At 40.6% G+C, this 24,821-nt stretch overlaps 1 protein-coding gene across 6 annotated transcripts in view; it reads left to right on the forward strand.

Annotated features, from left to right (window-relative positions):
* The window catches only part of LOC134218437 (axotactin-like), a 285,251-nt gene that overhangs the window by 227,305 nt on the left and 33,125 nt on the right, over window positions 1–24,821 (forward strand). For all 6 annotated transcript variants that reach the window (XM_062697425.1, XM_062697426.1, XM_062697424.1 and 3 more), the window contains 7 exons: window positions 12,467–13,332; window positions 13,395–13,612; window positions 19,758–20,157; window positions 20,222–20,469; window positions 20,925–21,356; window positions 22,020–22,220; window positions 22,300–22,911. In XM_062697425.1, coding sequence (XP_062553409.1) covers window positions 12,467–13,332; window positions 13,395–13,612; window positions 19,758–20,157; window positions 20,222–20,469; window positions 20,925–21,356; window positions 22,020–22,220; window positions 22,300–22,911 — 2,977 coding nt within the window. The remainder of the gene's footprint in view (window positions 1–12,466; window positions 13,333–13,394; window positions 13,613–19,757; window positions 20,158–20,221; window positions 20,470–20,924; window positions 21,357–22,019; window positions 22,221–22,299; window positions 22,912–24,821) is intronic.

Consider the following 24,821-nt stretch of genomic DNA (forward strand, 5'->3'; position numbering starts at 1 on the left):
TTCATAAAACGTGTCCTTCACGTCGTCGGATTTATCGTTTGTTGGTGCGTAAACGTTGATTAGGCTGAAATTGAAGAATTTGCCCCGTATCCTCAACACACAGACTCGTTCGCTAATGGGTTTCAACCGCATCACTCGCTTCATCTGCTTGCCCATCACTACGAAACCAACTTCATGCTTTGCTTTTCCGCCGCCGCTGGGATAGATGTTATATTTAAATGCAGTGTTCGTCGAGGGGTCCACGGCTCGGAATTCACGTTCTCCGGATCTGGGCCATCGGCCTTCTTGAAGGCTCACTCGTCCAGATTCATTTAGGGTCCTGACATTCCAGGTACCGAGTTTCCAATCATAGTCCTTATTTCGTTGCCGGGTCGGTTGTCAAAAATAACGTTCATCTCAATTTTTCGCGGTTTTTGAGAAGCTTATATTAGGAATTTATGCTACATAATGATAAATAGGGTGTAGCGCTATTTACTTACTCCTAGCCCTAACATGGCGGGTACCTATTCTAGTATAGCGACACATAGTTTCCAATTCAATTCACTTCACGCTGCGTAGCTGCCCGACAAGTTGCCCGACAACGGCCTGAAATCGTTCAGGTCCTTGTCGGCCAACTTCTCGAACGGCAGCAAACAGATGCGGGATGATTGTCGTTTGTAAACAGCACCACTAGGAGTGCTAACTTTCACAACCCTGACCACTCCGTCTGGATCAGTTACCTCCGTGAGGACAGTTAACTCCGCGAGGACATTAAAGCATCTGGACATGATGGATGAGCTCAGTTTTACGAGCCACGTCGATTATGTATGCCAAAGGGTTTCATTGGCAAATTTGTGCAAAGTCAGGTGCGTGGGCTTATAGCGGGTGTAGCATTATCTATTATCCTATACGGTGTACCAGCGTGTTCCAAAGCACTAGAGGCCGGGTGCAATGTTAAAAAATTAATCAGGGTACACCGGCTGATGTGTCTGCGGGTTGCAAGTGCATACCGCACCATATCTTATGAGGCGGTGTGCGTCATTGCTGGGATGATGCAAGTGCGACGTGTCAAGAGAGCAGCTTCGTTGCTAAAATGGCAAAGAGCATGGGACACTGCAGTCAAAAGTAGTAGGACCCACAGACTGATTCCGGAGGTAACGAATTGGATTAGTAGGAAGCATGGTCAGGTCAAATTCCACGGTGTCAGGCCATTTGGCCGAAGGTCATTAGGCCGAATGGTCATTAGGCCGAACGGTCATTAGGCCGAATGGCCATTAGGCCGAATTAGCAAAAAAGAGCAAAAAGTGAAAAATGATAAGTTCTTTCTTCCTTCTCCTTTCTTGCATCTTCCTTGTTATATCTGTCTTCTTCTTTCTTCCTTCTTCCTTCTTCCTCCTTCTCTCATCCTTCTTCCTTCTTCTTTCTTCCTTCTTCCTTCTTCATTCTTCATTCTTCCTTCTTCCTTCTTCTTTCTTCCTTCTTCCTTCTTCCTTCTTTTTTTCTTCCTTCTTCCTTCTTTCTTCTTTCTTCTTTCTTCTTTCTTCTTTCTTCTTTCTTCTTCCTTCTTTCTTCTTTCTTCTTTCTTCTTTTTTCTTCCTTCTTCCTTCTTCTTTTTTTCTTCTTTCTTCTTCTTTCTTCCTTCTTTCTTCTTCCTTCTTACTTCTTCCTTTTTCCTTATTCCTTCCTTCCTCCTTCTTCCTTCTTCCTTTTTCCTTCTTTCTTCTTCCTTCTTCTTCCTTCCTTTGTTCTGTCTTCCTTCTCTCTTCTTCCTTCTTCTTTCTTCCTTCTTTCTTTCCTCCTTTCCTTCTTCCATCTTCCTTCTTCCTTGATCCTTTTTCCTTCTTTCTTCTTCCTTCTTTTTTCTCTCTTCTTCTTTCTTCTTTCTTCTTCTTTCTCCTTTCTTCCTTCTTTCTTTCTTTCTTTCATTGCGCGGCCGGTAATAAAATTAATCAGTTCTGTGCGTGATCTCTCTTGTTTCGGACCGCAGATCGATCGCGCGGTCGGACGAATTATTGTGTTCTGCATTGCGCGGCCGGTAATAAAATTAATCAGTTCTGTGCGTGATCTCTCTTGTTTCGGACAGCAGAACGATCGCGCGGTCGGACGAATTATTGTGTTCTGCATTGCGCGGCCGGTAATAAAATTAATCAGTTCTGTGCGTGATCTCTCTTATTTCGGACAGCAGAACGATCGCGCGGTCGGACGAATTATTGTGATCTGCATTGCGCGGCCGGTAATAAAATTAATCAGTTCTGTGCGTGATCTCTCTTGTTTCGAAGCGGGCTTGGTAGTCATATGGCTACTGCTTCTGCCTCATACGCAGGAGGTCGTGGGTTCAATCCCAGGTCCGTTCCATTCTCCTACTTTGTATCTTCCTCTATATTTCTCATGTTCTAGCAATCGCTAGAACTGGAAATGGACTTTCATACCGTTTCCATTTTTATTCCTATACCTTCAACTTGAGTATTCTAACAGTAATCTGCTAGAATTGGAAATGAACTATATAGCTCGTTTCCTACATCCAATTAGAAATTCCATCAGTTACCTTCTCCTATCTATCACATTGGCAGCTCGTTAACCAAGACGGACCTCTGCCTCTCCAACCTAACCCAGAAATTCCAACAAATTCCGCAATAACTCGTGGCAAGTGCAGAGGTATATTCGGCTTGCAGTGGGCGAGTGATTGCATCATCATTTCCTCCCCTTCCCTACATTGACTTGCATTCTGACGTGGCAGGCGCCAGTATGACCTAACAAATGAGATCACCAGTACTTGTACATTGAAGATGTGTGCTAGTCCCAAGCAAACATCTGTTGGTTCCCTGTGCAAGAACAGCTGATCTGGTCATAATGGAGTAGCAACTACGAGCAGTCAATCAAGCTCAAGCTCTTCCTTCTTTCTTTCTTTCTTTCCTTCTTCCATCTTCCTTCTTCCTTCTTCCTTCTTCCTTCTTCCTTCTTCCTTCTTCCTTCTTCCTTCTTCCTTCTTCCTTCTTCCTTCTTCCTTCTTCCTTCTTCCTTCTTCCTTCTTCCTTCTTCCTTCTTCCTTCTTCCTTCTTCCTTCTTCCTTCTTCCTTCTTCCTTCTTCCTTCTTCCTTGATCCTTTTTCCTTCTTTCTTCTTCCTTTTTCCTTCTTTTTTCATCCTTCTTCTTTCTTCCGTCTTTCTTCTTCCCTTTTCCTTCTATCTTTTCCTTCTTCCATCTTCCTTCTCCCTTCTTCACTTTTCCTTCTTCTTTGTTCCTTCTTCCTTCTTCCTTTTTTCTTCTTCTTTCTTCTTTTTTCCTTTTTCCTTTTTCCTTCTTCCTTTCTTCTTCCTTCTTCCATCTGCCTTCTTCCTTCTTCCTTCTTCCTTGGTCCTTCTTCCTTCTTCCTTCTTCCTTTTTCCTTCTCTCTTCTTCCTTTTTCATTCTTTCTTCTTCCTTCTTCTTTCTTCCGTCTTTCTTCTTCCCTCTTCCTTTTTTCTTTTTCATTCTTCCTTCTTCTTTTTTCTTTCTACTTTCTTCCTTCTTCCTTCTTCCTTCTTCCTTCTTACTTTTCCCCCTTCCTTCTTCCATTCTTCCTTTTTTCTTCTTTCCTGTTCCTTCCACCTTCTTTCTTCTTCCTTCTTCCTTGTTCCTTCTTCCTTTTTCTTCTTTCTTCTTCCTTTCTCTTCTATATTCTTCCTGCTTCTTTCTTCCGTCTTCCTTCTTCCGTCTTCCTTCTTTATTCTTACTTATTCCTCCGTTTTCTTCTTTTCTTCTTCCATTCTATTTCTTACCATGCTCGTCAGCGGCATGGATACAACCCCGGACAACCTCGTTGAGAGAATGTGTCGGGAAGAGATAATATGGAATGCGGTGAACACAGCGTCTCAACAGATTATGTCGAAACTGCAGCGCTGGTGGCGTCTTGAACAAAACCAGCAGCTGCAGTAGAGACTACTGTGATGCAGTGAACACCTAAATGTATATAACATTTGACGTGAATCGTCTATATTTCATGCAAGCTGCAAGCAATCTTGTTAGGAATATGACCATTTGAGCGAGGACTTGTATAGTTGCTGATGAAGAATGTGTGTAGCCGACAGACATTCTAAATACTCATGCTCCTCTAATGTGAACGTGTACTATGCACATGTGGAAGTGTTGTCTTGACAAATGGATTGCGAGTGATTTGACTATGCGTCCAAATTGGGAATCTCGAGATCCAGGGATTGAATCCCAAAGAGAAAGAGAAAGTCTCTCACTTACCATCTCTGTATACATATACGATATGTAGCATACCGCGAGAAACTTTTTTCGCCAGCTGTCATGATAGAGAACTGATTCGGGATGCTATACCCCATGATATTTTTTTAGAAGCTCCAAATGCGGAGAGGACTGGCTCTGATGATGCATTTCAACTTGTTCTACACAACTGTGCAGTAACCAACACGAAAGGAGCGAAAACAAAGCGAGAATCACCATTTTTATGTGGGGGCTGCCTATCCGATTCTGTTTTTTCGCACTTGTATACAAGTTTGATAAATTTATTATCATGGCTTGTTATGATTCGGTTGGCAAAGTGCAGCCATGAACCGAGCTGAATGGAGAAGTCATATATGTGCAGCACAGGCCACTCCGGCCTTAGTCTGATGATAAAATAAAAATAAATTGTTATGATTCGGAACAGTTTTTGCTTCTCTTTTATCGTTGTTCGTTATCTATTGAGAGCGATTTCTGCAAACCCTGTCGATCTCATTCAGTAGCCGCTAGGTTGCCAAGGCCGACGGAGGTCCTTCGTAGCTTAGTTGGTTAAAGCACCAGTCTAGCGTACTGAGAGTCGTGGGTTCGAGTCCCATCGAAGGGAAAGTGATTACCTCCAATACATTTTTCAAATCAATATCTTCCACATAATGTACATATTCACTTATAAGTTTTTAGAACTTTGTAAATTTCTACTAGACTACTACTTGACTACTATTAAAACTGTCAGACCATAAGGATTTTATCCACCATTAAACAAATTAAAAAAAATATTAAAAAGGAGTTTATTTTTTTAGCAACGTAATTGAATATTTCTGAAAATTTGGCGTTTTTAATAGTGAAAAACCCAGATTAATCCACCTAGCAGTGATAGTGCCTTTCTCGTTTCTTGTGAGTGAGTAATTTCTTCGCACTTTTGGTATGAAAAAAAAGTATTTTGGCCACAACTTCTGAGCCCATAGTCCGATCCGGCCAATTTTTAATAGGAAACAATGGGACATGATTCTGCGTCGAATGTTGCGAGTAAATCAGCCGAGAGTAAGTGCCTAAATAGAGGAAAAGAATTTTTCTTGTAAAAACTGGCCATAACTCCGAAGCCCATAGTCCGACTGGGCCGGTTTTCGATACGAAACAATGGGACAAGATTCCGCGTCAAATGCATCTTGTTGCGAGCAAATCGGTTGAGGATAAATGCCTAAGAAATGAAATGGTTAAGGATAAGTGCCTGAAAAATCAGTGAGATTATTTTGCGCACACACATACACAAACAGACATCACTTTAATTCGTCGAGCTAAGTCGATCGGTATATAACAATGAGTCTACGGGCCTCCTATAAAAAGTTCGTTTTTGGAGAAAACATATAGCCTTTAAGTATACTTTGTATACAAGAAAGGCAAAAAGAATTTTGGTCATAGCTTCTAAGCCCATAGTCCGATCGGGTCAATTTTCAATAGGAAACAATGGGACAGGATTCTGCGTCGAATGCAACTGTTACGAGCAAATCAGTTGAGAATAAATTCCCAAAAAGTGAGCTAGACTTTTTAATATGATTTTTATGAAAAAAAAAGTATTTTAGCCATAACTTCTAAGCCCATAGTCCGATCGGGTCAATTTTCAATAAGAAACAATGTGAAAGGATTCTGCGTCTAATGCAACTTGTTGCGAGCAAATTGAGAATAAGTGCCCAGAAAGTGAGCTAGACTTTTTAATGTGCTTTTACACGATTTTTTTTTTGGCCATAACTTCTAAGCTCATAGTCCGATCGGGTCAATTTTCAATAGGAAACAATGGGACACGATTCTGCATCGAATGCAACTTGCTGAGAGCAAATCCGTTAAGAATAAGTGCCCAAAAAGTGAGCTAGACTTTTTAATGTGCTTTTATATGAAAAAAAAGTATTTTGGCCATAACTTCTAAGCCCGATCAGGTCAGTTTTCAATAGGAAACAATGGGACAGGTTTCTACGTCGATTGCAACTTGTTGCGAGCAAATCGGTTGAGAATAAGTGCCCAAAAAGTGAGCTAGACTTTTTAATGTGCTTTTTTATGAAAAAAGTATTTTGGCCATAACTTCTAAGCCCATAGTCCGATCAGGTCAGTTTTCAATTGGAAATAATGGGACAGGATTTTGCGTCGATTGCAACTTGTTGCGAGCAAATCGGTTGAGAATAAGTGCCCAAAAAGTGAACTAGACTTTTTGATGTGCTTTTTTATGAAAAAATGTATTTTGGTCATAACTTCTAAGCCCATAGTCCGATCGGGTCAGTTTTCAATAGGAAACAATGGGACAGTATTCTGCGTCGAATGCAACTTGTTGCGAGCAAATCGGTTGAGAATAAGTTCCCAAAAAGTGAGCTAGACTTTTTAATGTGCATTTTTGTGAAAAAAAGTGTTTTGGCCATAACTTCTAAGCCCATAGTCCGATCGGGTCAATTTTCAATAGGAAACAATGGGACAGGATTCTGCGTCGAATGCAACTTATTGCGAGCAAATCGGTGGAGAATAAGTGCCCAAAAAGTGAGCTAGACTTTTTAATGTGCTTTTTTATGAAAAAAGTATTTTGGCCATAACTGCTAAGCCCAAAGTCCGATCAGGTCAGTTTTCAATAGGAAATAATGAGACAAGGTTTTGCGTCGATTGCAACTTCTTGCAAGCAAATCGGTGGAGAATAAGTGCCCAAAAAGTGAGCTAGACTTTTTAATGTGCTTTTTTATGAAAAAAAAGTATTTTGGCCATAACTTCTAAGCCCATAGTCCGATCGGGTCAGTTTTCAATAGGAAACAATGAGACAGTATTCTGCGTCGAATGCAACTTGTTGCGAGCAAATCGGTTGAGAATAAGTTCCCAAAAAGTGAGCTAGACTTTTTAATGTGCATTTTTATGAAAAAAAGTGTTTTGGCCATAACTTCTAAGCCCATAGTCTGATCGGGTCAATTTTCAATAGGAAACAATGGGACAGGATTCTGCGTCGAATGCAACTTATTGCGAGCAAATCGGTGGAGAATAAGTGCCCAAAAAGTGAGCTAGACTTTTTAATGTGCTTTTTTATGAAAAAAGTATTTTGGCCATAACTGCTAAGCCCAAAGTCCGATCAGGTCAGTTTTCAATAGGAAATAATGAGACAAGGTTTTGCGTCGATTGCAACTTCTTGCAAGCAAATCGGTGGAGAATAAGTGCCCAAAAAGTGAGCTAGACTTTTTAATGTGCTTTTTTATGAAAAAAAAGTATTTTGGCCATAACTTCTCAGCCCATAGTCCGATCGGGTCAGTTTTCAATAGGAAACAATGGGACAGTATTCTGCGTCGAATGCAACTTGTTGCGAGCAAATCGGTTAAGAATAAGTTCCCAAAAAGTGAGCTAGACTTTTTAATGTGCATTTTTATGAAAAAAAAGTGTTTTGGCCATAACTTCTAAGCCCATAGTCCAATCGGGTCAATTTTCAATAGGAAACAATGGGACAGGATTCTGCGTCGAATGCAACTTATTGCGAGCAAATCGGTTGAGGATAAGTGCCCAAAAAGTGAGCTAGACTTTTTGCGCACACACACATACACACACACATACACACACATACACACACATACACACACATACGCACACACATACACACACACACACACAGACATCACTCCAATTCGTCGAGCTGAGTCGATCGGTATATAACACTATGGGTCTCCGGGCCTCCTATAAAAAGTTCGTTTTTGGAGCGAACATATAGCCTTTACGTATACTTTGTATACGAGAAAGGCAAAAAGTATTTTATTGCTGCATTTCCCCGCTACTTTACATATGCCACATTTTAGAGTATCATCAGACCTTTCAGATAGCGTCGAGAAATGTTGCACATATTCGCAGATTTGCAAGTTGGAGCTTTTTGATTTTTTTAAATTAAAGTTTATTGTATATAAGAAAAGTCAAATTGAACACTGTTAGGTGGATAAGTCCCAGTATCAATATTTGTTTATATTCAATGTTCCAAATCTTGTCAAATTCAATTTGTTGCGAGCAAATCGGATGAGTATAAGTGTTCGAAACGTGTTTTTTCCTACACACTTGATGAAATTCTAGTGTTTTGAATATATTATATACACAATTACATTTTGAATATTATATACACAATGTACATGTACATACACACAGACAGACATTATCTAAGTTTGCCAAGTTACATTAACATTATTGTCTTAAAATATCCAAAAATATCATAAAAAAGGAAAACAAATCCTTTACATTTCATTTTCTGGTATATACAGACCAACCTTTCCTAAAATAACCATAATGTTACTTTTTAATGATTAATTTAAGTTACTTAAGATAAGATAATGTAGCGTTGAAATTAGTTTTGGCAAAATTTCGCATTTTTCCGACCGTTGCACAGTGGTTGAAATCCCGAAAAACGTGATCGTCAGCTTTTCGGTATGAAATCGTGTTTTAAATGACATAGTATGTTCAGCAAGTATATTGCATACATCAAGGGGTATCAATTGAGAAAATTTTATTTATGATTAATTCACCTAAAAGTGAGATAGGAATTTTATTTTTTTCAAATTTGTTGAAACAAAATGGCGTCTTTGGTAAAGCTGTCAGAAATAATGTACAGAAAAACTTTGTCAAAGACACTATGGGTCTATCTATTGAAACTAACAAAATATAACTTAATTTTAGATAATAACCTTATAAACCATTTAACCTTATAAAAACTGGTATACAATGAATAACTTTGTATGGTCGAATTTTTTAGGTTAACAATGTTCTAGAAACTTATTCAGCACATACAAATACAGCATTCAACTACTAAATCATAACAATATTTTCAATTGTTAGAAGGAAATTCGAGATTTACGAACAAAATTATAAATTTTTCAAACCAAAATATCTCGCAAGGTGGCAAAAAGTGGCAGCCAAATCAATTCATATTCGAAAGGTAAGCTTCAAAGCTTTCTATCACAAGTGGTTTCATTTGTATCTTGTTGTATCCTCGTCAGATATTTGTTATTGAAAAATAACTATTTTTAAACATGTTCGAGTCATTCTTTGGTATAAGATAAATATTTATAAATAGCGACAAAAAAATATATATTATATTATTATTATATTTTGTTAGTTTCAATAGATAGACCCATAGTGTCTTTGACAAAGTTTTTCTGTACATTATTTCTGACAACTTTACCAAAGACGCCATTTTGTTTCAACAAATTTGAAAAAAAATTAAAATTCCTATCTCACTTTTAGGTGAATTAATCAAAAATAAAATTTTCTCAAATGATACCCCTCGATGTATGCAACATACTTGCTGAACATACTATGCCATTTAAAGCACGATTTCATACCGAAAACGATCACGTTTTTCGGGATTTTAACCACTGTGCATTGTGGAATATGACAAAAATCTATACTGATGAAGATGATGATGATGATACTACCATCTATTGTAGCAAGGCATCAGCCGACAGCACTGGCCATATCTGGCCAAATCGTGTGGACCATGATTATACTACTGTTTGTATTTAATCAGACTCCTGTATGAGGGCCAAAATGGGTGGGGTGGTTCCACAAGCAGAGACACTTATGCGAATCCACGGGAGGAATAGAGAATCTCCTTCCAGAAGAAAGTTCGTACATACAATATTATAAACTAGCCCTCCTTTCCCAGATTGACCCAATAGGTGGGGAGAAGAGCCCGCCCTTTATATGACAAAAATCTATACTATGTCGAAAATTGGCGCCACTTTTGATAGAAACTGCATTGAGACAAGAGACTCGGCATAGGCGTGTATTTTATTTCGCTCTCGAACTGTTTCGTTCGACAGAACAACATGAATCGACGAAGCATTCTTCACTTGGGCATTGACACTTGTTCCTCATAAAGCTACACTCCTCGTGAGAATACTTATCTCATCTTCATTGCTTCATTCATCTAAGTCCTGCCGAGTACTCTTCTAACGAAGAACCGTAGTCCAACGTTCGACAAGGTATCCCATACTTGTACTATCCATCAATCCTAGTCTCGTGGCGAGGGATATAGGATAGGAAGGATACCAATCCTTCCAAAATTGAAACCACACAGCTCCTATTCGAGCTTTGCAATTTTGTCATAAGCATTTGCATTGGCCTTGTGTGGATAAAACCATTAATAAATACCATCTGTGATCTTCAACTACACCCGGACGATCTTCCGGAATTCCCGAATAAGTGACAAATTTTGTCAGAAAGACACATTTTATAATGCTATACTATGCTATGCAATAATGTATTACATATATATATATATATATATATATATATATATATATATATATATATATATATATATATATATATATATATATATATATATATATATATATATATATTGTAAAAAAATATATTATAGAACAGAAAGTAGCGAGTCGTCTATAAGCCGATTGACATAAGCAATAAGCTTGCAAAACATCCTATGAATATGGATGCTCTATAATATGAAAAACCGGAACATAAAGTTTCTTACGAAGTGAAGAAAATCAATCATTCTGAGAAATTTATTTTTTTTCTTCATTGTACCACAGAAACAAGATGTCCTTCTTATTGCTATCAGAACGCAGAGAAGTTTCAAACAATAAGTCAAACATAGGTTTTAAAAACGCAATAATTCAGAAGATCTGTCGTAAAAAGCTTGGCCTTCAAAAATCAATAAATATTCTTCAAAATTACCAGAAATTGATTTATGACAAATATGTGGTGTGAAGCGTGTGCTCGCCCACCAATTCGCACGCTATCGCAATTTCCAATTATTGCGGGTGGACGGTTCAACTTATCCCCAAAATGTGACGATGGCGTACGATTCTAGCGAACGAAGATTTCCTTTGGTCGAACTTATTCATAAGATACAACAAGAAACGCAACGCCCCATCATCACCACGGCCGTGTGTTGTTTAGCCGGGGTGAAGGCGTGAGCAAATACAGACCCATAAAAGGGACTATAAAATGATTTCATTCAGGCTGACATGTGCCTGGTTCTGGTTTCCAAATTCCTAGAAAAAAAAAACTTTTATGCTCGTGTTTCTCGTTTCCCGCATCGCATATAAGTTGGAAAGTTCGCTTCACCCAATAGCGACCATCAAACAGAGAAAAGCGAGTGTTCTGAATTCTGATGGGTGACGTCCTGACTAGATGCTTCCGGTTCACAACCCAACCGAAAGTGATGTTCCGGTGTGTTGTAATAAAATATTAAAAACACGATAAGAGCATTTCCTTCCCGTTCTGGTGACACAGTTCTTTAGGACACAGTTGCGCATGGCAGTCAACTATGGATCAGTTTACACCAGTTCGTTTTATCATCATGTGATCTTTGTCTCATTCGAAATTTTCGATATTTTTTGTGCTAAACACACACACACTTGGAATTTAAGATGTTGCTTCAACTCGGTAACATAAATGGATCCATTCTTCTTCGTCGTACGCAACATCATTCTTTCAAATGCTGGTTAGTTTAGAAACCACAACGAATTTCATGAATGAGATATCCCTTTTTCTATCATGTCCCATGTGAGCTCGGGGTTTGATGTCGGCTCAAATTGAATGAAATTCAGTGTTGGATCGGTCCAACTGAGTAAACGAAGAATAAAGGATTGCTAATGATGCCACAATAGATGGATTGGATGTGTGTCCTTTGGGGCGTCCAGTTTTTCGGTCGGGCTGTATTAGAGACCAACAAACCTGTGTCTATTTATTTGTGGTTCATTCGATACCCATGTGGCTAGAAGATGGATGTTGGTGCGGAAGGGACTAATTTGATGGTAGTGAAACTGCGTACGTGTATCTTCAATGATTCATGATAGGATTCTGAACCAAAACAGATTACTGAAATGGAAATTAAACACTCTCTCAACTAAAACGTTTTGCCCATTTAGATGAAGGTAAACAGACAGTTTGATTAATTATATAAACCGAAAATTCACGGTTGAAGTAAATCAACACCTTACTCAAACCTCTGGGATGCTTGTGTTTTGATCGAATCATCTTATGGAACATTTAAATCATTGAAGTCAATCTTCCGACGATAATTTTGAACTCAAATTCCTTGGAAATATTTAGATCACGAGAAATGTTTAATTAGTTAAAGTTTTGCGGATTAAAATGGAGAAAGAATGAATCCAACATCCTTGGAAAAAAGAAATTTTATTCATGCACCATAAACTTCAATCCATGCTTTGTTACAACTATGTTTATTATCTTCAACGCAATTAAACAGCCACGTACATTCTTCTCATTTACCTCATTCCAGATTCGCCTCTCGACAGACCGGCTCAGCTTCGACCTGAACCCGGACATAAACAGCAACATCACCCACAACACCTACATTAAGATCGACAATCCGACGTCGTGGCATGCGATTCAACTGACCTACGCCCAGGGCAAAATAACGTTTGTTGTCGACTTTCGGCATTCTATCACCCAGCTGTACGGGCTGTCGTTCAACGTCGGCGATAAGCTCATCATCGGAAGCAGCCTGAAGGCAGCCGCGTCCGGTCTGGTCGGATGCTTGCGAGATTTGAAAATTAATGGTGTGGAAATCGAGCCGCGCTTCCTGGTGAAAAGCGAACGGGTGGTGGGAGACGTGTCGCTGGACAACTGCAAGTACGTTGATCCCTGCAAGAAGCCCAATACGTGCGAGCACGGCGGCAAGTGTTCGGTCAAAGACGACAGCACGACGTGCGACTGCAAGGACACCGGATATATTGGCAAGAACTGTCACTTCACCCGATACCGCAAGACGTGCGAAGAGCTTGCCTTGCTGGGCTTCTCCAAGTCGGATGTCTACTCGATTGACATCGACGGCAACGGGGTGTTTCCGCCGGCAAGGGTTAAGTGCGACTTCCAAAGCCTGACGAATGCGACGAAGACGATTGTGGAGCATAATTTACCGTCGCAGGTAGATGTGCGGTCATTCAACGACGAGGATTTCAGCTTCCAGATCCAGTACCGAGAGTTCAATGCCGAGATGCTGCAGGAGCTGATTTCGCATTCCCTTTACTGCACTCAGTACATCAAGTACGATTGCATTCAAGCGCCACTGGATTTGCACTCGGCCACGTGGTTCAAGTCGTCCTTCAACAACATCACAGTTGATTCGCTCGGAGAGGTTAAGCGGTGAGACAATTAAATGTACGGTGTGTGAAATGTTTCCTTCAATGTAATTTATTGCTTTTCAGAGGCACTTGCCCCTGCTCGGTGGGACAGAGCTGTATTGACTCAAGTGCGACATGTAATTGCGACGCACATTCCGACAAATGGCAATCGGACGAGGGATACTTCAGAGAACCGACGAATCTTGGTATTACGCAGATGTACTTTTTGCAGCAGAAGGAGATTCTTAACGACAAATCGCAGGGTCGTATTACGCTGGGACCACTTGAGTGCGTGGAAACAAGTGAGTATTATTATTTTACTCGTCGATATTTTTATTTTTATTTTTTCGTCAAAGATTTTAAAAACGCTCTGAGGTGTTGCATAGTGAATTAAGCGCCCGTCTGAGCCCCATGAGTCCACCCTCACGGGACTCAAACGAGAATTAATTTGAGTAGGGGAAGAGGCCCCAAAACGCCCCCCCGATGCAAAACGCCTTTTGTGGTTTTCCTCATATTTTCCGTCATTAAGATGGCCGTAACAAAACTAGATCTAAAATTATGTAGGTTAGGCGAAAAAAGTTTCAAAATAGTGTATGGGAAGGTCGGAAAAACCGAAAATTTCCACATTTTGAAGAAACATCTAACATTTTGGCGAGGCAAAACGCCCTAGTAGAATTAACCTACAATGTACTTGCGTCTCCACGCACTATCCATACCAGAATGCTGATTCGCCGACGCGTGGTGCTTTGTTCCCTAGGAGCTGCTAGCTAAAAGGCGTTTTGCCTCATGAGTTTTCCGGCAACAGAATATCACCACTTTTTTGAAATGTTAATATTATCAATATGATTGAGATTTTTGATAATTTTTGAATGGCATCAACTAGCTATCTTGGTTAACTGTTGCACAATGTGAAAATACCCATGAATAGCGTTACAAATAAGACAATAAAGCAGTGTTTGCTTAGCTAGGGCATATTGAACCCCCCCCCCCTTCCCCTACAAAATGGTTGCTCTACAGCTTTCACAGTGGATTGAGCGCTCGTTCGAGTCCTATGTGGGAAGATGCATTATCGATTTAATTACAATATTGTTGCTCTGAGGCGTTCAAAATTAATTGAGCGCTCGTCTTAGGCTTAGTAAATTAAGGGACGAAGGGACAAGGAAAAAGGAACAATGAAGGCAGAAAAAGGAAGAATGAAGAGAAAGAAAGAAGAACAAAAAAGGACTAAGCAAAAATGATGAAAGGAGAAGATGTAAGAAGGAAAAAGTAAGAACTAACAAGGAAGAAGAAAGAAGAAAAATATGAAAAAGTATAGAACAAAAAGATGGAAGATTAAAGAAGGAAGAAGGAAGATGCAATAAGGAAGGAAAAAGGAAGAAAGAGGAAGGAGAACGAGAAAAAATGCAAAAAGAACAATGAAACAAGAAGGGAGAAAGAGAAAGAAAAATTTAGAAAGGAAAATGAAGACAGAAGTAGGAAGGATGAAGAAGAAAGTGAGAAGCAAATATAAAAAATGGAGTAGAAAGAAGGGAAAAGAAAGTAGAGAGTAAAGAAAAGTAAGAAGATAGTAGGAAGGAAGAAGATAGAATGAAGTAGAAAAAAGGAAAATGGAAAAAGGAAAAATAAAGAACAAAGAAAGAAGAAGAAAAATGGAAAAAGAGAGAAAAAATAAGGGAGAAGGAATAAGGAAGTAAGAAGAAGAAGAGAGCAAGATGTAAGAAGAAGGTAGCAGGAAAGACGAAAAATAAATAAAGAAAGAAAAGAACAGAAGGGAGCAAAAAGCAAGAAAGCGGAAATAACGAAGAAAGCTTAATAAAGATAGAAGGATGAAAAGGGGGAAAAGGAAGGTGGAATAAGAAAGAGAAGGGAGAAGGAAGAAAAACAAAGTAGGAAAGAAGAAGGAAAAAGAAAGAAAGAAACTGGATTTGGGAGTGCTGTGTTGAACTTAATGTAAAAATTTTGAGATTTTTCGGCTATGCAGTCTATGCAAATTTTGTCAAATTTTAAAATTTGTTCTAATAAACCAGACTGCAAAGCCGAAAAATCTCAAAAATTAATACTACAGTCGAAGTCAACAACTCAATGTAAAACTTAAAAAAAACAAAATAATAAAGATATAAAAAAATAAGAAGGTAGAGGAAAAAATAAGAAAGAAGAAGAAGGAAGAAGAATGAGAAAGAAGGACAAAGGTGTAGGAAAAGGAAGAACACAGGAAGAAGAAGGAAGAAGGGCGAAGAAATAAGAATGAAGGAAGAATGAATAAGGAACAGGGTAAAAAATAAAGCAGAAGGAAAAAGGAAGAAAAAAGAAGTAAGAAATAAGGAGAAAAGTAGAAGAAGAAATTTGGAGGAAGTAGGAATAAAGGAAGGAAAAAGAAGGAAGTAGGAAGACGGAAAAACGAATAATAATGAATAAAAAGTGAAGAAGGAACAAGGTAGGAAGGAGGATGAAGGAAGAAAGAAGGAAGACGATTGAAGAAGAAAGGAAAGAGCAAAAAGGAAGAAAGCAGAAATAACGAAGAAGATAGAAGGTAAAAGGGAGACGGCAGAAGAGACAGGGCAGGAGGAAAAAAAGGAAGAAGAAAGACGGAGAGATAAAAAGGCTAGAATAAAAAAGGAAAAGTAAATAAAGGCAAAGGAAGAAAGAATAAGGAATAAAGTGAAAGGGAGAGGAAATATGCACTACTTTTATTTCTCCTCTCGCACTTCTCACTCCTCACTTTCACCTTTCACGTTTCACTTCTAACTTTTCACGTTCATAGTCGATTAAACACGCGTCTGGGATCCACTTGCGCTCAAAAGACAAAAAGACAAAAAGACAAAAAGACAAAAAGACAAAAAGACAAAAAGACAAAAAGACAAAAAGACAAAAAGACAAAAAGACAAAAAGACAAAAAGACAAAAAGACAAAAAGACAAAAAGACAAAAAGACAAAAAGACAAAAAGACAAAAAGACAAAAAGACAAAAAGACAAAAAGACAAAAAGACAAAAAGACAAAAAGACAAAAAGACACAAAGACAAAAAGACAAAAAGACAAAAAGACAAAAAGACAAAAGACAAAAAGACAAAAAGACACAAAGACAAAAAGACAAAAAGACAAAAAGACAAAAAGACAAATAAGACAAAAGACAAAAGACAAAAAGACAAAAAGACAAAAGACAAAAAGACAAAAAGACAAGACAAGAAAACAAGAAGACAAAAAGACAAAAAGTCAAAAAGAGAAGACAAGAAGACAAGAAGACAAGAAGACAAGAAGACAAACAGACAAAAAGACAAAAAGACAAAAAGACAAAAAGACAAAAAGACAAAAAGACAAAAAGACAAAAAGACAAAAAGACAAAAAGACAAAAAGACAAAAAGACAAAAAGACAAAAAAGACAAAAGACAAAAAGACAAAAAGACAAAAGACAAAAAGACAAAAAGACAAAAGACAAAAAGACAAAAAGACAAAAAGACAAAAGACAAAAAGACAAAAAGACAAAAAGACAAAAAGACAAAAGACAAAAAGACAAAAAGACAAAAGACAAAAAGACAAAAAGACAAAAAGACAAAAGACAAAAAGACAAAAGACAAAAAGACAAAAGACAAAAAGACAAAAAGACAAAAAGACAAAAAGACAAAAAGACAAAAGACAAAAAGACAAAAAGACAAAAGACAAAAGACAAAAAGACAAAAAGACAAAAAGACAAAAAGACAAAAAGACAAAAAGACAAAAAGACAAAAAGACAAAAAGACAAAAAGACAAAAAGACAAAACGACAAAAAGACTGAATCTCGAAAAAAATTGCATCCGGCCAATCTTGCGCTAATTGATTTGCGACCACACAAAACAAAAATTAACACCCGGATCTCAGAAAAAAAAATCAGCGTCCGACATGAAATACGACCGATCTTGCACTCGGCAAAAAGACAAAAACACTAACAAACAAATAGAATAAAGGGCCTCTCTAAAAAAAATTCTCGAGAGAGAATCTCTGCAAGAATGCCTAGGACTTTTTTATGATTTACCGAAATAACCTTCAAAGGTTTTCTGTGTGCAGCTTCTGGAGGAACTTCCCGAAGAATTCCTGGAGGAACTTCCCGAAGAATTCCTGGAGGAACTTCCCCAAGAATTCCTGGAAGAACTTCCGGAGGAATTCCTGGAGAAACTTCCGCAGGAATTCTTGGACGAATTTCTGGGGGAACTTCCGGAGGAATTCCTGGGGGAACTTCCGGAGAAATTCCAGAAGGAACTTCCGGAGGAATTCCTGAAGGAACTTCCAGAGGAATTCCTGAAGGAACTTCCAGAGGAATTCCTGGAGGAACTTCCGGAGGAATTCCTGGAGGAACTTCCGGAGGAATTCCTGGAGGAACTTCCTGAGGAGCTCCTGGAGGAACTTCCTGAGGAATTCCTGGAGGAACTTCCTGAGGAATTCCTGCAGGAACTTCCGGAGGAATTCCCGGAGGAACTTCCTGAGGAATTCCTGGAGGAACTTCCTGAGGAATTCCTGGAGGAACTTCCTGAGGAATTCCTGGAGGAACTTCCTGAGGAAGTCCTGGAGGAACTTCCTGAAGAATTCCTGGAGGAGCTTCCGGAGGAATTCCTGGAGGAACTTCCGGAGGAATTCCTGGAGGAACTTCCGGAGGAATTACTGGAGGAACTTCCGGAGGAATTCCTGGAGGAACTTCCGGAGGAATTTTTGGAGGAACTTCCGGAGGAATTCCTGGAGGAACTTCCGGAGGAATTCCTGGAGGAACTTCCGGAGGAATTTTTGGAGGAACTTCCGGAGGAATTCCTGGAGGAACTTCCGGAGGAACTTCCGGAGGAACTTCCGGAGGAATTCCTGGAGGAACTTCCGGAGGAATTCCTGGAGGAACTTCCGGAGGAATTCCTGGAGGAACTTCCGGAGGAATTCCTGGAGGAACTTCCGGAGGAATTCCTGGAGGAACTTCCGGAGGAATTCCTGGAGGAACTTCCGGAGGAATTCCTGGAGGAACTTCCGGAGGAATTCCTGCAGGAACTTCCGGAGGAATTCCTGGAGGAACTTCCGGAGGAATTCCTGGAGGAACTTCCGGAGGAATTCCTGGAGGAACTTCCGGAGGAATTCCTGGAGGAATTCCTGGAGGAACTTCCGGAGGAATTCCTGGAGGAATTCCTGGAGGAACTTCCGGAGGAATTCCTGGAGGAATTTCCGGAGGAATTCCTGGAGAAACTTCCGGAGGAATTCCTGGAGAAACTTCCGGATGAATTCCTGGAGGAATTTCCGGAGGAATTCCTGGAGGAATTTCCGGAGGAATTCCTGGAAGAACTTCCGGAGGAATTCCTGGAGAAACTTCCGGAGGAATTCCTGGAAGAACTTCCGGAGGAATTCCTGGAGGAACTTCCGGAGGAATTCCTGGAGGAACTTCTGGAGGAACTTCCGGAGGAATTCCTGGAGGAACTTCCGGAGGAATTCCTGGAGGAACTTCCGGAGGAATTCCTGGAGGAACTTCCGGAGGAATTCCTGGAGGAACTTCCGGAGGAATTCCTGGAGGAACTTCCGGAGGAATTCCTGGAGGAACTTCCTGAGGAATTCCTGGAGGAACTTCCGGAGGAATTCCTGGAGGAACTTCCGGAGGAATTCCTGGAGGAACTTCTGGAGGAATTCTCGGAGGAACTTCTGAGGAATTCCTGGAGGAACTTCCGGAGAAATTCCTGGAGGAACTTCCGGAGGAATTCCTGGAGGAACTTCCGGAGGAACTCCTGGAGGAACTTCCGGAGGAATTCCTAGAGGAACTTCCGGAGGAATTCCTGGAGGAACTTCCGGAGGAATTCCTGGAGGAACTTCCGGAGGAATTCCTGGAGGAACTTCTGGAGGAACTTCCGGAGGTTCCGGAGGCACTTCCGCTGGAATTCCTGGAAGCACTTCGTGGAGGAACTTCCGCAGGAATTCCTGGAGGAATTTCCGGAGGAATTCCTGGAGAAACTTCCGGAGGAATTCCTGGAGGAACTTCCGGAGAAATTCCTGGAGGAACTTCCGGAGAAATTCCTGGAGGAACTTCCAGAAAAATGCCTGGAGGAACTTTCGAAGGAATTCCTGGAGGAACTCCCGAAGGAATTTTTGGAGGATCTTCCGGAGGAATTCCTGGAGGATCTTCCGAAGGAATTCCTGAAGGAACTTCCGGAGCAATTCCTGGAGAAAATTCCGGAGGAACTCCCGGAGGAACTTTCGTAGGTGGAAAAAAAGAAAGGAAATGATAGAGGAAAGAAGAAATAAGGAAAAAAAAGAAAGGAAATGATAGAGGAAAGAAGAAATAAGGAAAAAATGGAGGTAAGAATGGATAAAAGATGAGAGGAAGAAGGCAAAGAGAAGGAAAAAAAGTAAAGGAGAAAGAACGAAACAGAGATCAAACGGCACTCGGCAAATCAACCCATTTTTCCAATTGGTCTGACACCGTTTCAAAAGGTCATTTTTGTTTCGGTTTCCAGACACCCAAAAGTACGTCGTCACCTTCACCACGTCGCAATCCTTCATCGAGGTTCCCGGATGGCGAAAGGGAGACATAGCCTTCTCGTTCCGAACCACTGGCGAAAAGGCCATTCTCCTGTTCCAACCACCGATTCGGTCCAACTTCCCGTCCTTCATGGTGGCCCTCACCGGAGACTATCAGCTCACGTTCAACTTCACCCTAAACACCGGTACTCCAAAAACTCTGACGATCAACACAAACCGAAAACTGAACGGAGGCGAGTGGCATAAGATCTGGATCGATTACAACGAGCACCACGTCCGATTTATGATCAACACCGATACGCGGATGGTGGATCTGCAACCGGAGGAAGAGTTTGGGCCTTTCGAAGGTAGCATGTTTATTGGAGGAGCACCAACGTAAGTTGCATTAACTCACGAATAACTTTTCAAGACTCTATATATTTTTAAAATCACCCCACAGCGAAATCTCCAAGAAGTACACCGTCAAGCAAGGTCTGATTGGATGCTTCCGTGGTCTGGTGGTCAACGGGGAAATTCTCGACATCTACAGTTTCATGTCGGTTCACCTGTCGGAAATCATCAAAGACTGCCGGCCGTCGTGCGTTCCGAATCCCTGCAAGAGTGGAGCCTACTGTCGAGAGCTCTGGAGCTCGTTCGAGTGTGTCTGCAAAAATCGATGGGCCCATTTAGGACAACACTGCGAAACGAGTAAGATCCTCTTAATTTTCCAATCTACATTTATTTAGCGGCAAACGAGCCAACGAGCGTGCAAGATTCGTATTAGATGAAACGACAAAGCGGGACACGTTTAGACGTTATTAATTCCCCCAAGCTTTCTATTTGGCGGTGCTGTTTCACTTGTCAGGTACTGTGGGTCACGGAAGAAAAAAAATTCAAGTCTATGAGTCAATTATTAAAATAAAAACGGATATTAAACTTTTTTTTTTTAACGTTAGACCGCTTAGTTCACTTCTCTTGAAATCCCACCCAAAATTTAACCAGTGACCCATAGTGCGCGCAAGGAGGGCAAAAAGCAATCAATTGAAATCCATTTCATAATGGATGTCATTTATCTTCCTCTAATGCAAAGCGAGATTCACGTTCTTCAATCCTTTTCATTTTCCCACCCCGACCCGTCGCCGACATGCTTTTGCAAACAATAGACATCAATGAAGATGCACTGACGTTCACCAGCCGCGAGTCCTACCTGAAGCGGAACTACATCAGCGACGCCGAGGACAAACGGGAGGAGCGCGAAAAGCTTCGCAGCATATTAAATTCCTCGCTGCTAATAAATCTCCGCACCTACGATAGGCATTCGTTCGTGCTGTACGCGAACGATCACTTCAACAATTTCATCCAGATATACCTGACGAACGGCAACCAGATGGTGTATCTCTACAACTACGGCAACGATATCGTCAATCTAACGCTGGAGCACGACGGGCTGAACAATGCCCGCAGCATCCAGGTGGCCGTCATCCGGACCGAGACCAATACGACGCTGTTTGTCAACGAGAAAAACGTCACCGTGGAGCGGGGCCACCTTCTGCTGGAGGAGTATTCCAACAAACCGTGGAATAATCCGGAGCTGGGTAAGATGTAGGGCAGTTGAAAATTAACCCGCGAGCCGTTGCGGGGGGTCGATTTAATAATGTTTTCGACGAAAGCAGAATAACTTTGAACTCCTTTTGAATCTTCGTGCAAATCATTAAAAAAATAATCTTGAAAACTTAGGACGATGTTTCGACCTACTAATATATTTTTTTTATAATCAAGTAACGTCCAAAATCTAATTTGTTCTAGATGTCTTTTACATTGAACACAAAACGGCAGTTAACCGAAACTAATTAATTTTGCATAAAAGCTCCAAGCATGATGTTTTTTTGCAGAATAAGAAGCTTATGATGGCTTAAAGATTGGGGATTGAGAATGGCTTTTCCAACTCGGTTCACTATCTGACATGCTCAAATACAAATGGGCTGCTCGCAAGATATCTTTATTCGGAAGTGCTTGGAGAGTGCCTAATATCGTATTTAGATTCCAAGAAAATGTTTTTCAAACTGAGCGGGCAACTTTTCACAATTCACAAATCATTCTAGGAACATTGTGATATCTTTTCCCAGCTCTCTCACCAAAAACCTATAGAACGACACACCGTTCGCACCCGTTCATTCCTTTCGATAAATCCAGATCCCAAGGCGATAATGAAATTTCTTCTCATTTCTCGATGTCCTGCCTCTCCGCCCTTCTGTCAGAGGTCCTCTCGCCCCATCGACCCCCGGCTCCACCCACGGAATATTTCCAGTTCAACATCGGCGGGTACGATCCGGCGAATCTGCTCAAACCCAACACCGACACCGAGGACCTGCAGGGCTACATCGGGTGCATTCGAGGCCTCAAGGTGGGCGATAATTTGATTTCACTGAAAGAGATGGCACGGCAGAACAATGCCCACGGTAAGCTTCGGCGGGAGTGCTCGTGGGAGGCGCATTTCGGATATGTTTGAATTACTGATCATTAATTTGCTTCTTGCAGTCAAGGATGGAGTGCAGGACGATTGCCAGATGAAGTGCGACGCGGAGCCGTGCAAGAATGGTGGAATCTGTACGGAGAATTTTGCCAAACAGGAAAGCTCCTGCAATTGTGAGCATACAAGCTTTTTGGGTGAGTTCTGTTCGGAGGAAAAAGGGGCCAGCTTCAGCGGGGAGGCAACCCTGCTGAGAAAGTTTGCTCTGGCGGAAAAGATTGAACGGGTTCAGCTGCAGTTGGCGTTTTCCAGCAACGATATGAGACGAGCGAATCGAGTGATGTTGCTACTGCAGTCGAAGAATGACCGAAGCTACTATCTGATGGTGGCCATCAATGCGGAGAATCATCTGGTCATTGAGGAAGATCGCGAAGGCACAACTTACGAGGCGATTATCGGGCAGAACTTCATGGATGACTCGCGGCATTCCATATTTTACTCCAGACGCGGCGAGGAGAGTTCTTTGCTGGTGGATCGCAAAACGTATCCGATGAAGCTGGTACAAAGTAAATCGCTAATTCCGGTGCCAGAGGCAGGAGAGAATCATGTGCAGGTCGGTGGCGTCAATACGACGGATTTGCGATTTGCTGTGTACAAAAGCTACGATGGATGTTTGTCAAGTAAGTAGTGAAACTGTTTACAAATATTTGTTTCCTAGGATTATCTAAAGCTACTAAAATTGGGGTTGTGGAACACGAATGAGTGGATTGGACTACCACCAACGGCTACAGTAACAATTTTATCACCCGCTGATAATTTTTGGGCTGCCAAAAGTGACAGTGATAGCACCGATTTTACTTCAAAAACCAAATTACTTAAAAAATGTTTTTTTTTTGTGTTTATTAAGGAGACTTTCAGCCAGAGGACTTAAAAAATGTTTAATTTTTAATAACCGATAGCTTAAGAATCTTTTTGCACACTGACACTTGTATTAGTTTTGACCATGGTAACGAACCCGAACTTTTCGTTTCGATGAGACGAATCCAGCTGTTTTTCGGGTCGAATGAGGATCATTTTCGTAGTTTGTAGTGAAAATTTTTTCACTCACCCCTCTTTTCCCTAGAGCAATCCTTTTTCGTTTCATCGCGAATTTATTTTTTCAATTCATCACTCTTACCGCCTCACTCACCTTTCGCGAAAATGTTCGACAGGCAATTACAAAATTTGTATGACCGCAACGGGATTCTAACCTAGAACATCAACAAATTTGGCGATTGGATGCGGTCACTATAGCCATGGCATACCACCACATCAACTGCATACAGGAGTTAAGCCCGAGCAGCACACATGTGGTACAGAGATTTCTGCAACCTATGTATAACTAAATTCGGTTACATTTGAGTTGCAGCAACCAAATCGGTTCGACTTGTGCTGCTAGGGAGTTGTTTGTACTATAAAGGCTACTCTTTTTGCAATTGGCGATGGCACGAAAAAGATGAAATAAGCGAGAAAACGAGCAAATCAACATTTCGAAGTAGAAGTATTAGAACGCTAGTGGCGCTATAGTCATTTTAAATATTTCGACAAATTATGCTTCAACAAGCTTCAATTGGCCATAATTTAGGCATGTTTGGTTTCATCATCAACATCGTTTGACAGTGATGAACTTTGTTAAACTTAAAAATCACTCTAATAAAGAATAAAAAAAAACATCGTTTGACACTTGTGGTACCGGTACTTTGGCTGCCAGGTCGAAGTAACCTAGATGTTGGTCACACGAGCAGAAACGACATTAGCAATCTTATACTTTTGAATCAACTCCTTCTCGCGGCACTGATAGTGAGGGAAAATGGTTATTTCTCATCAGACCTTTTTTTCTTTCCCACAAAACGATTTCTCGGCGAAAATCTGCGTGAGGGAGCATTCCCTGCTCGTGAGAATGACGATCCCTGCATATCAAAGAGTTCTTAAAACTTCAAAGTAGATTTCGGAAACATTGTGCATAAATCATGAAAATGCTTGTAAATTCCATATACAATTCCATATATACAGTAAAGTACCCTCAAACTAGATTCGTTGAAAACGCAGGACCATAGGTACATTTACCTACAATTAGTCGAGCCTGCCCGATCTTGCTCGGGATGTTTTTTTTTCGACCTAACTGTCAATCGTTTAGCTATATCAGAAAAATAAGCCAATTTCTTGATTAAATATTAGCCTTTTAGGTAGAGTTGTGTGCCGGTCCGAAAATGGTCGGCGGCGGCGGCGTTTTCATCGTCACGCCTAAAGCCATTTCAGCCGGCTGTGGCGGCGGCGTGAATCGGCGTGACGATTTTTGACGTAAACTACGTCTAAGGGGAAGACTCGGATACAGGGTGTAAAATGAAAATTTCAAAATTGGGGACCGTCACGAAATCATGTAAGATTTGTAACATTAATAGGTCCTTTATCTTTTTTTTCAATCGCGTTTCTTAAAATTTTTCTTTTTTTTCTTTTTTCGGGACATTTTTACCGATAGAATCTTGAATTCGCACAACAAAATTCTTAGTTTTACCAAAATATTTATTTGGAAATTATTTTCCACAGCAAC

Source organism: Armigeres subalbatus, chromosome 2, assembly GCF_024139115.2.
Source record: "Armigeres subalbatus isolate Guangzhou_Male chromosome 2, GZ_Asu_2, whole genome shotgun sequence".
NCBI classification, from domain to species: domain Eukaryota; kingdom Metazoa; phylum Arthropoda; class Insecta; order Diptera; family Culicidae; genus Armigeres; species Armigeres subalbatus.